Source organism: Empidonax traillii, unplaced genomic scaffold, assembly GCF_003031625.1.
Source record: "Empidonax traillii isolate 1590-97213 ecotype Southwest subspecies unplaced genomic scaffold, ASM303162v1 scaffold8:size5222938, whole genome shotgun sequence".
Lineage (NCBI taxonomy): Eukaryota > Metazoa > Chordata > Aves > Passeriformes > Tyrannidae > Empidonax > Empidonax traillii.
In genome coordinates, this window is record NW_020955201.1 from 3,162,588 (window position 1) to 3,174,696 (window position 12,109).

General features: G+C 35.6%; 1 protein-coding gene across 1 annotated transcript in view; it reads left to right on the plus strand.

Moving 5' to 3' along the window:
• Positions 1-12,109, plus strand: part of ANKRD31 (ankyrin repeat domain 31) — a 59,661-nt gene that overhangs the window by 43,103 nt on the left and 4,449 nt on the right. The window contains 2 exon segments of the mRNA XM_027883129.1: positions 1,715-1,855; positions 2,496-2,592. Coding sequence (XP_027738930.1) covers positions 1,715-1,855; positions 2,496-2,592 — 238 coding nt within the window.

Here is a 12,109-nt window from a genome sequence, read left to right on the forward strand (position 1 = left end):
CCATATTTGAATTTAAAAAAAAAAAAAAAAAAGAAACGTCTTTTTAATAGAAAAGCATGTCAATGTCTCTCCAAACACAGAGCAGATTTGCAAGGCAGCTGGCAGGGGCCTTGTTGAGTATTGAGCAAATGAGGGAATTATTGACTGAATTCTTAGATGAGAGCTAGTTATTTGCAGGGCAGCATATTGATAAAAACATGAAAGGTTCTCTCCAACCAACTCAGCAGGTGCGCTTAATATAGAAAGGACTCCTTTTTCTACACCTGTAATCTGCTCAGGAATGCTTTTGTGCTGAGAGCTGTTATTTCTTGAGGTCTTGTGTTAGTAACAAGGTAGTGTAAGTCACAAGGCTCTACATTGGACCTTATGATAGGTGTGTAGACATGCCTTTTCTTTAAAGAACGTGTAATATTCCTTTGAACTACATGACTAATTTGAAGGGTGAAGAGTTCAATATGCTTACTGTCGTTTCTCAAGACAGTTATCTTTGATACCAGCTTGATGCACATGGATCTTAAGGAATTGTAACCCCTTGCTGAAGTACTGCTGTTCGGAGTGTAGAAAAGTCAGTGATCTTTACTAGGATGAAAATGACACTCGTTTATGTGTTGGAAGACAGTGCCATAGAGATTGAAGTTCAGAAACCAATATCTGTTATATTGCAAAGAGGAGATGATCAGTAAATTTTCCTTTTTCATCATTATAGAGATGTACTTGGCAACATACAGCTGGTACATAGTCCATACTTATGGTTAGCTTTGGGCAGGCTGGATGCAGTTGTTGAATTCTGTAGGCCTAGGCTGTGAAACTGTGAACTGGATTGAGTATTCATCAAAACATTTGAGTTAATCATCTTAATTTAGATTCTTACAGACACCTCAAGCCAGTGGATATGGTAGGAGGTGGTTCGATATTTGCTGGGGGATCATCCTCTTATTCTAATTTATTTATTTAATCTCATTCATGATAAGTGACCTTACTAAGTTCTAACAGAATTTATCAACAGCTGATTTTTGCATTGTTTAGCTCTGTCCATCTAATGAGGACCAATATGACAAAACCAAAACTTACTCTGTAATAAACAGTTGTTTAACAGTTATTTATTTTGCTCAGTTTTAAACAGTTATTAAGCACAATAAGTTGTGCTTCTGGAGGTTGTGTTTGCAGAACTGAGCTGTATTTGCATTATCAAAGGAGCATTAACAATAGGTTCTTTTATACTTAATTTTGCATAAGATAAGACTGTCAGGTTCCTCCTAAAACATGTAAATTATATCCCTTGATTTAAGGGAAATTTTTATGCAAATATGTTTCATCTTTGCATTTTGCTGGAACTTCACTGTGATGTGCATGTTCCACATGGGTAAGGCAGATTGCATTTGAGTAGCAGTTTCTTGTTGCACAGACTTGCCTCCTGTGAGCGCCTGAGTTCACTGTTGCAAATTAATTTATTCAAAGCCTTGTTATAGCTAGGAGGAAGTAAGATGCAAATACAATTCTAATTGTATTGGCTATGACATCTTTTTCTGATGGAATAAATCCTCTTATTTTACATAACACAGTTCATGATAGTGGCAATAAATTCTTTAACTTTTTTTTCAGAGAAAAAGAGAGCCACAACTTTTCAACTATACTGTTTTTCAGCATTTTTCATGTTTCAAGAATGTTATTTCAGATTTTTTAATTTATGGGTTGAAATTATTTTTTTTTCTAGGAATTTAGTCATAAAGCTACAATCTTAAAGAATGGCAAGATCAGAACCAGTAAAGGACAAATTCTACAGAATCCAGTTCAATGGGTTAAAGACCTACTAGGAAGTGATATTTCTGTGACATGGAAGTATGTGTGGAATAAGGTAAGTCTGATTTTACTGCCAAAAATAGCGATAATAAATGGATATAACAAGTTTCACTAATCTAGATCTCTGTACTGTTATTAAAGCAAAAAAGAGTACAAGTCTAAATTTTAAAAGGTATGCTTTTACTGAGTGAGCAGCAAAGAATAGAGCTACATAGCTTTGTCTTGAAGACAAAGGCAAAGGAAGCATTAAACACCCCTGCTTTGCCTCTGTCCCTCTTTGTGAGGTGACCATCCTCATCATGTAATAGGCCAATGTTGTTTTTAAACTGTCTGTTGCCATTAATGTATTTGAAAACACTCTTTTTATTAGTGATTCAGAGAGATAGAAAAAGCTGAAAGGTAGTTTGAATAAAAAGGAACAAGCTTATTGAAATGTTGGGGTGTCATGGACAAGCATTGCAAAAATACTGGCAGAGTTTAGAGGGCTCTGCACATGGACTGTATTATGCTTGTGGGGTTTTTTTCTTTCATTTAGCATTTAAATTAGCAGAATTCCTCCTTAATCACAGATTAGGACACAAATTAGACTGGTAAGTGCATAAACTCTGTTTTGTAAGAAAAGTGAAATTTTTACACCTATCAAAAAACCCCACTGATTCAAACAATGAGTTATCCATTTAGATTTCTTTATGCAGGTTACATATCTTGGGACAGAATTGTCAAAATTTATTGTTGATGAAGTGTCAGTTTCCAGTGATCTGGAGTTACCAACACAGAAAGGAGAGCCTTTGGGTATGTACCACTTAAAATCTAATATTCACCATGACTGAAAGCAGCAGAAAGTGATTCCTAAAGAACTAAAGTCCCAAAATTCCTCTGTTGCTTTCTGATTTTTTTTTCTGGGGTACATGATTATCACAGATCTTGGGCTTGAAATATAAGTAATGTCAGAACTGATACATGAACTTTAAAGAAGTACACTTCTTTTCTTCCATAAATTTGTTGTATGAATTGTTAATAATGACTTGGTTGCTGTGTAAAAATTTTTTATGTAAAATTTTACATAGTATTTTGCATAAAATTTTACGTAAAATTTTACATTTGATATATAATGAAGTTTCTAATAATCTATTTTAATACTTCTTCATTCTGTTGCAAATTCAGATACACTAGTGTAATGTTTAATTTTATGTACATCCTCAAATCATATTGAATTATCTGTGATGGTGGAAATCCCAGTATGCCCAAGCAACAGTAATAACTAGGGTGTTATTTTACTCTCTTTTTAGAGAAAAATAGTCATAAGAAACAGAATGCATTGGTCTGACAAAATGGCACTGAACAATTTTTTCAGAATTGCCCAGCAGACTTAAGAACTTCAGTCTAATTTTGATAAGTAATGTGTTCTAAGGGAAACCCAAGTACATTTGGCAGCCAGTTGTACTTGGAATACAAAAACATTTTGGGCCTTTGGAATTGGTGTTGTTAATTTGATGAGACATTGTATTTCATGTAAACTGGGATACCACGTTTAGTATGTTCTTAAAAAATAAATTAAAATATAATAATTCAAAATAACTAATTTGATATGCAAACTACCATGTTCTACTGGTATCTACTTCAAGCTAAGACAATCCAGATGATGAGCTGAGTTTGCCTTTCTTCAGTAACTTCAGTTTATACCATGTGTAAATTACTTTAAAATGGGTTTAGTTTTCTAACTCTTTAAAAGGCTTTTGAAAATTTCACTAGTTCTTCTAAATTATTCCTCTTGCAGAATATTTAACTTCTTGTAGCTTCTAGAACTGAGAAATCCATTTATTCAAAAAATACTATTGACTAACAAAAATCAGTCTAAAGGGCATCGAGTGTTTTTTCCCAAATAGTCCAGGGTAATCTGGAACAGAATATTAAAAGAAGTTGTTTTTTCTGATGTGTAATTATCCCTAGGCGAGAAATTGAGGAAGGAGAAGCCGGAGTGTTCTCAGTTTCAGTTCCGTTTCAGATGGCCAGATATACAGTGGGAAATTAAACAGTGCCTTAAATTGTTTCAGGAAAGGATTAACTTGAACTGTTGTATTGTGAAAACAGTTGCAGTCATTTGGCAACTCCCAAATGGTTTCCAGGCCCAGTTCAGGAGTGAGCTTGTTCCAAGCACTGTTCCCAACAGCACTTTGCCTGCAGCCAGTCTGCTCAGAAGCAGAGGAAAGTTTGCTGATGTGAATGTGAACTATTCCTTACTGCTTACCTGGAGACATTCTCAGGCACCCTTTTATCTTTCTAATATACTTGAAGGCTTTGTGTGTTATAAGGTGGAAGTTAACGCTGCTTCTGTAAAGAATCAAACTTCTGTTTTTCTCACTGTATTAATTAATCTAATATTTTTTCTGTGTATCCCAGAGTATCGTTAAGAAAGAAGACTGGGGCCTGAAATTTGTGTGATTTTGGAGGAGAATGCTATTCTTTTAAATACCCTCCTTCACTGTCCTGCCAGCTTCCTGTATCTTAGCTCAGTGTTCATTAGGACACTGCATGAAGGGTGTGGAGAAGTGGGAAGACAATGATACATGCAGTGCATCTAGCCATTTTATAACAGAAAGAAGCAGCTACCAATGAGCTTTGTATACAGCCCAGTTTAGGAAGTGTGTCCTAAGAACCTCTACCAAATTAAGGCCCCTAGGCATGACAGGTGAACGACTTGCTGTTCTGTTGCTGCCAGCATAAGAAGTCAATCATAATCTCAACCAATCTTTTCATCTTGGCTGAGATTAATAAGGTGCTTGAAGGTTTGTATAGTAGCAGACTTTTAGGTACTTGAAGAGTATTAGTGCAAAACACTTGAACAGCATTAAATATTGCAGTTTTGGAATTGGTCATCTAAATCCTGACTAAATTTCACTTTACGTCCCTTCTTTGAGACTGAGGCTTTGGTCTCTCCCAGGATCATCCGAGCAGAAAGCAGGAATTACTGTATTTAAGTCTGAGTGAGAACTAAACATTAAGCAAATAAACAGTACTTTTAAACTATATGTATATAGGAAAGCAGAGGAAACAGTCATTGTATGGCTTGGAATTTATTCCTCTGTGCTTTCTGATACATGTAATGATGAGAGAATGTTTGCTAAAAATGACTAAGAATAACAAGGATTCAGAAGCAGATGTCAGTTGCAGAGTAGATGTTGATGTTAGATATTTCATATTGAAGTTCCAGCAAAGTGGCTTAAAATAAAAGCTTATCCAGTCGTTACAGTAAATATGATATGCACATTCATTTTGAAGTTTGCTATTTCAGAAAGGCAGTTTTTGGAAAACAGCTAGTCCAGTTCTTGTGCTCTGGCAATCTCTTTCTGCCTTTAATAACCATTAATGCATTTAATAACCAATCTTTTCACTTGGAAAGATTAGAAAAACTCTTGTTTAAATTTAGTTCATGAAAGACCCCTAAGTTGTGTAGAGAGTGTTTTCAAGGGTATTTGGGTGATTTCTTAATGTCTAAACCATGAGAGCTATCTCAGAAGGTTTATGTTAGTGTTATTTCAGGTATGGAGCATAAAATTAGCAGCTGAACTCAGTAAATTTGCTTGAAAGCAAGTATGAATAGTAAGAATAGGTTTGCTGTGATCATGTTATGAATATCATGTAGTGTAGTATGTTTCTGTTTTCCTTGAGGCCAGCAATGAACTCATATATTTAGTAGCCTACTTTCAAGTTAAATTCGTGTGGCATCTAGTAATTTTACCAAGAAATGTATTTTTCAAAAAATGAATCCATCAATCATCTTACAGCAGCAACAGCTGGGCTGCAAAGGAGCAAAGGAAAGTCTGCCCTTACATATGTTAGGTGGTGTAAGGCTAAGTGAAAATTTAGAGAAAAAAGTTAAGAAAGATAAAAAGCATATCTGTTCTATGCATTAAAGCACCAATATTAAGTGTTACTTTCTGTTCTTAGAACAAAAGTATCTTTTTATGCTCTCAGGAAAGAATTTTATCACAAGGGGCCTCAGCAACCCCAGCCAGCACCATCAGAGTTTTGATACTGTCTCCATTGTTTAGCCTCTTGGGAGCTTCGACCTGAGCAACGCACATCCAGACACCCCATCCTTGCCCCAAAGAGAAGTGAAAACTTTGCTGTGTGCTGAAACAGAAGCAGCTGTTGACAGGGAATCTAATGACTAAGTGTTCTTTTAACTGTCTAAAAAGCTAATGGTTGATGCAAGGACTGTGCAAGAGGTATGAAAGGAAAAAGAAAGTAGGTAGCATGGAATTGATCAGTGTGTGGGAGAAAAAGAGTGCTGGAGAAAAAGGATGACACTGCTGATGTGCTGGATTCATCTAAATGACCCAACAATGACGTTTTTCAGAGCTCAGTATGGTTGACTGTCCTGTGTCCAAATTAGAAACATTTTGCTATTTTGATGTACCATTTTGAGTACTCAGTTAAATGTCTTTATGAAATAGTAGCATAGCCAAATGTCTTCTGGATTTAGATGGAGAAATATGATACCTAGGAATTGCTAAATAATCTCATGTAGTCTAATTTAAAGGAAGATGTAGTAATGTTCCTAAACATGCTCTGATCTTTATGTAGTTGACCGAGCTTGTGACATTGTGTTTTCAGTTTTACATTTTTATGTTGATTGCACATTAAACCCTATGTGTAATATTTGGGCGATTTGAACAATGCTAACTGCACTTGGACCTGGTACTTTTTTCTGTACTGCTGTGATTACACTATAGAGGGACAATCCTGATTGACCAAAGTGCAAAGTCAGAGTGATCAGCTCAAACCCTGATGTCAGGGGGGTTTTCTAACTGCATTTCCCACTGTGCATTTCCTGCTGCACTGAAGTGGGAAACAGTGCCAAGTGAGATCTGCTCTGGGAGTCAGTAGGACAGAAACCAGAAGTGAAGGGCTAAACTTTGTCAGTCATTGCAAACTGAAAGTGTATCCATGCTTTAAAGTAATTTTTTATGTTTCTGTATATAGGCCCTGCAGCTACTTGCAAAGGATGAAGTTTACCCCAGGGCTGACAAACCTCTGCAGAAAATACTTTGTTATCCCATGGTTTCTTGGGGGGGCGTTTGGGGGGTTTTTTTGGTTTTGTTTTGTTTTTTTTTTTTCGGATTTATTAGAAGCCGGAGTGGAATATCTGGAGGAAGGTGGTCTTTAAAGTTACAAAAACCAGGTTGTGTAGTCGATTGTTTTGTGATTTATATATAAAAAGCCCAGATTGAACTGCCCTGTGATACAAGTTGAAAAGTAATGTCTCACAGGAGTTACGTTTCTCTGCTGAACAAATTAACAGGCACATTCATGTTTTCAGAAATATAGGTAAAGGTTCTGCTTACCAAAATAATGGTCTTGTAGCATGTATGGTCCTTGCCATCCTGTTACCTGACTCCTCTGTCCTGTGTGGAAACTGTTACAGCAAAAGTGTAGAGTAATTTTGTAGCAAAAATAACCATTAGCAGACAGTGGAGATTATGCAAAATAAAGTTTCATATTATAATAAAAAATATATTGGGAATCTAAGAAATTATGTTTCATATATAAATTTTTATTTATATTTACTACAATTAGCCTGTTAATTGAAGGGAAAAAAAGCTGCTTAAAATGCAGTATAAGGCTTAAAAAATGTAACCTCTATCTCAGTTTCAATTTCTCTGCCTTCTGGAACCCAAATTTTTTGCATCCATAATATTTTCCAAGCTCAGACCTATTTCAAGGCGCAACTATTACACTGTTTTCTCTTCTTTATGGCTTGTAGACAAAATATTTAAAAGAATTTTACAGTAAAGTTTGATTCGATTACTTTAGGTTCTTCCTTACTTTACCAAGAAGCACACAGTTCCGTCTGCAGAATTTACAAAGCTGTATTTTCCAGTAATTTTGCATACCATGACTGAGGTATAGGCTTTCTTTATCTACACACTCTTCCTTTCCAAAATCCTCTATCTGCTGTTGTTTGACTACCAGCAGGTTAGAAGATGGTATATCCCATGACTGACTCAGAATTGAAGTATGTGGCCAGCAAGAGCCAAACAAAAATCACTTTTTAGATGGCCAAAAACTTGTGGAGGGGGAGAAAGGGGGGGAAAAAGAAACAGCTATCAAGGACTACATGCCATGGAAGTCAATTCTAAGAATTTAATGTCTGTCTTTCTTACCTGTAAGATTTTTCTGGAGCTGACAAATCACTTCAGAACTAACTAGGTGACAATGTGATTGCATAGAATCACAGGCTAATGTAGATTCAGTGGGGCCTGTGAAGGTCTTTAGTCCAACCTTCTGTTCAAAGAAGAACCAGTTTCCAAGTTAGATAAGGTTGCTCAGTGCCTTTTCCAGTCAAATTCTGAATATTTTCAAGGATGAGCATTCCATAATACGACTATAAAACATATTCATATGTTCATGGTGATTTTTCTCCCAGTGAATATAGTTGGAATCTTGCTTGTTAAAATTTGCAACCATTGCCCCTTTTTATTGATACAGAAACCATGTTTTCTTAAGAAAACTGCCTAAGAGTACATAAACTGACTCCTAGTCAAGTGCTTTCTGGCCTTTTTACTTTGTGAAACAAGTTGTAAAAAAATAATCCTTTTATAACTGACCCATCTTCTTAATTCATCGGCTGCACTAGGATGTTTTCATCTGCTTTGGTGGCCCCATGGAGACTGAGGGAAGACTAAGGCAAACAGAACTGTTGTAGATAATCTTCCTAGAACACATTTATCTTTTCTTATCTTACTTATGAAAGAAATAAATGAAAGGCAGTGTGATACACAGCAAGCTTCAGAAGGCACTGTCTTCAGCTACTGCTTTGCTTGAAACAGAGAGGAGAGACTTTTGACAGGTGAAATGAAAGCATTTAGGAGACTAGCTGATGATTTTACCTGGGTGAGTGTTCAGATTATATAATACTTCTATCTTTTTTTTCCCCCAGTGACTTTTAATAAAGTTACAACAAAGCTTCTAAACAAAACAATTCAGTCTTTTAATCACCATATGATAATAGCCTAGGAGAAAGCTCTGTAAGTTGTTCTGAGGCTCTACATAAAACTCAACAAAGGAGTTACAGCTGCTGTAGATTTTGCCAGTGCTTGAGAAACATCAGCTGTTGGTTTTTCTATCAGATCACTGTTCTAACCTGAGCTGAAGTTTGATTTATACTTTTTCTTCCATTTCTTCCAGTCTGCATCTCAGTCTGCTATAAACTGCAAAATTTTAAAGTATTGTGGTTTTAATTAGCCCTGGAACTTCTTCTTGTGCACTATCTTGGCACATTAAATTCAGGTTTCTTAAAACTGTTAGAAATAATTTTAGAGAAGCATTGTCCTTTCAAATGATTATAGAAGTGAATCATTATATAATCAAGTCTACAACAGTAAATCAGAAAGTTTAAAAAGAAAGAAAGACGTGCTGGAAACCTGCATCCTGCTAGTCATACCAAGAACTAGGCTCCTAGGAATCATGTTAAAGCAGTCTTTGTGCCTTTTAATAAAAGGTACTAGTTTGTTGTTATTGAACTTGCAATTTGATATTTGAGTGATTGATTTAATCAAGAAACTGAAAGGCCATCTAAACAACTGTAAAAATATTTGTGTGAGAAAAATGGATTCAGCTGTATTATTTTAAAAGCACTTATTATATTTTATTTCTTTATAAATTTAATCTTGAATATAGATTCTTCTATGGGAGACTGTTTACATTTCTCAGTTGGTATTTGCATATATGTCGATTATACCTCTCATCTTTTGAGGAAAAAACCATGTTATATCTGTATCAAAGAAGGCAAGAGTCACTGAGATATAAATTGTTACCTCGTTTCTCTGAGAGGTTATTGAAGCATCAGTGGATTTCTGGAGTTCATTGGAGGACTTGATTTAAAAGTATCTTAATACATCAATCCAAGGTCCCTAAAGAATAATGATTCAGAATGCGTCATATACAAAGTTTTTGTTACTGGCTAACAGGCCCAAGGATACCTAGGAGAAGACAAAAATCAGTTACTGTATAAGATTGTGAGGTAGGCAGAATTTTACTGGAAAATAATGTATTCATATAACTTCATATCACTTATCTGGGCAATGCTTTAAAGAAAGCTCTTTTTAAAAAAATATTACTATTTTACATTCTTCAGATGTTTAGAAACAGAAAAATCTCTTGAAAAATTAGAACATCGTAGAGACTTTATGTAGGAATAATATTTTCTGCCAAACGAAACATAAAATAGAGATTTCAGTGTAAACCTTGAGAGTGATGCTTTAGAATAAAAGGCATGAATATTTAATCTTTAATCATACCTGCAAGTCCTTTTCCCATGTAGATATAGAGTGCAACAAGAAAGGCCCCAGTTATGAAATACTTTGAAAGCAGAATGATTCTAAACACTTAATATTTTTTTCTGATTTGTGACATTGTTTTTGCCAATCTCAGTGGAGGACAAAAAGGAAAAAATAGTAAAAAAGGAAATGTTCCTTTCTCAAATGTAGCATTTTATCTAGAAGCAACAGGATAGAATAATGAATTGTGGAAGTATGAATTAAATTCCACATTATTACTATACAAATTTCCGTTATAGGAAAATTATGAACTGAGCTTATAGATCATCCATAGTGACACCTGTATAATATGTGAAGGAAAATAATGTAGGCTAAGGTACTATCAGAAGGTGCTCTATGTCCTTCGGCACTGCTGTAGCTGTTCCATGAATTATCTGGTCATTAAAGTCCATTAGGTAGCTTCCGAACTGAAATGATTTATTTATTATAGTGATGCTGTAAATATCCTTTGTCTTTTTTTTAAAGGGTTATAATTACCAATTCAAAAAATGCAGTGTGTGTAATTTATGGTTGTTAGACAAATTAATTCTTTGGGAAAAGGTGCTTTCAGAATTAGGATGGGAATAGCCAAAGAGGATCATAGTGCAATTGGCAAAATCCCTGCTGACTTGTATCTTGTAGAGGATGGACAACACCCTAAGTTCAGGTGTCTGACTGGCATGGTTGGTCTGATTATTAGAAAAAGATCACTCCTTACTAACTGTTTTGTGAGGACAGAGGCCTTGGACTTCAACATTTACAAGAGGAAAAGAGAACTGACATCATGTGAAGTGAATCAAGAACTGTGGGGAGACCTGGAGAAAAGCTAAAGCATTCAGAGGGGGGAAAATATTAAATTACTGGGAAAACGTATTTTGTTGGAGAAAGGTCTAGTCGTACAATTCAATCTGTTCACACATACATCTTTTCCCAAAATATCAGGTCTCTATCAGATGAAAGAAAAGTTAGTTTCAAAATTACCACTAGCATGGGCAGAATTCTTGTGCCTCAATTCAATAGCAACTTTTTTTTAAGAGTCAGAGTGCCCAAAAATGTTTATGTGAATTGCTGGCTGCCATTTCTAAGGCCTTGTTTGGTCTGAATAGACAATGTGTATTGGAACTCCTAGATTGTGACCAGTCTTCTCTAAGTTCTTGAGAGGAGTGTGGATAGGGCCCAAGAAACTTGAAAGCACTTTAGATAGATTTTTGTTCTATAAATACTCCCTTGTGGCACTCTAGATCAAAGGCTGTCACCTTTAAGTGTGTTGTTCTTAGATCTTCTCTTTGCTTATGCATCTGTAGACCATGTCTAGACTAGCTGTGCTGAACCAGATCCTTTTGAGTCAGAAGAATAAAATCTCTTTTGACTTTGCCAGATACTGCAAATGAGATCATCTTTCCCTCAGATGTTATAATAATGGTTACCTATTTTACAGAAGTATTTAAACTGGATTTACTGATGCCTGTAAATTTACTCCAGTATGTTGCTTAAACTACAAAAGCATTTAAATTCCTTTTACAAATAATTTTCACAAATAAAATAGTTATAAAATGCATATCCATGCCTCTGGATAGTCCCAGCACCTTCTTGCTTGGGAAAAGTAAGGAAGATACTAGTGGGATTTTCAAGATCTAATCTTTCAGGAGCTGTTTTAATGACCAGAAAATGGCGACTCTGCACTGAAGTGACAGTCTTTACTGATTAACCTCTATACAACTGGAGATTATGGTCTGATATTCACATGGTTGCATGTTAATGGGAGTTCTCCTTAAATACAGTTTTCGGATTCTTAGCAGCCTCAGAGAACTAGGTCTCGTAGAGATGCAACAAAATGGAAACAAACACTGAAAACTTGGATGAGGAGATCGAGTCTACCCTTAGCAAATTTGCAGATGACACCAAGTTGTGGGGGAGTGTTGATCTACTGGAAGGCGGAAGGGCTCTGCAGAGGGATCTGAACAGGCTGGATAAATGGGCTGAATCCA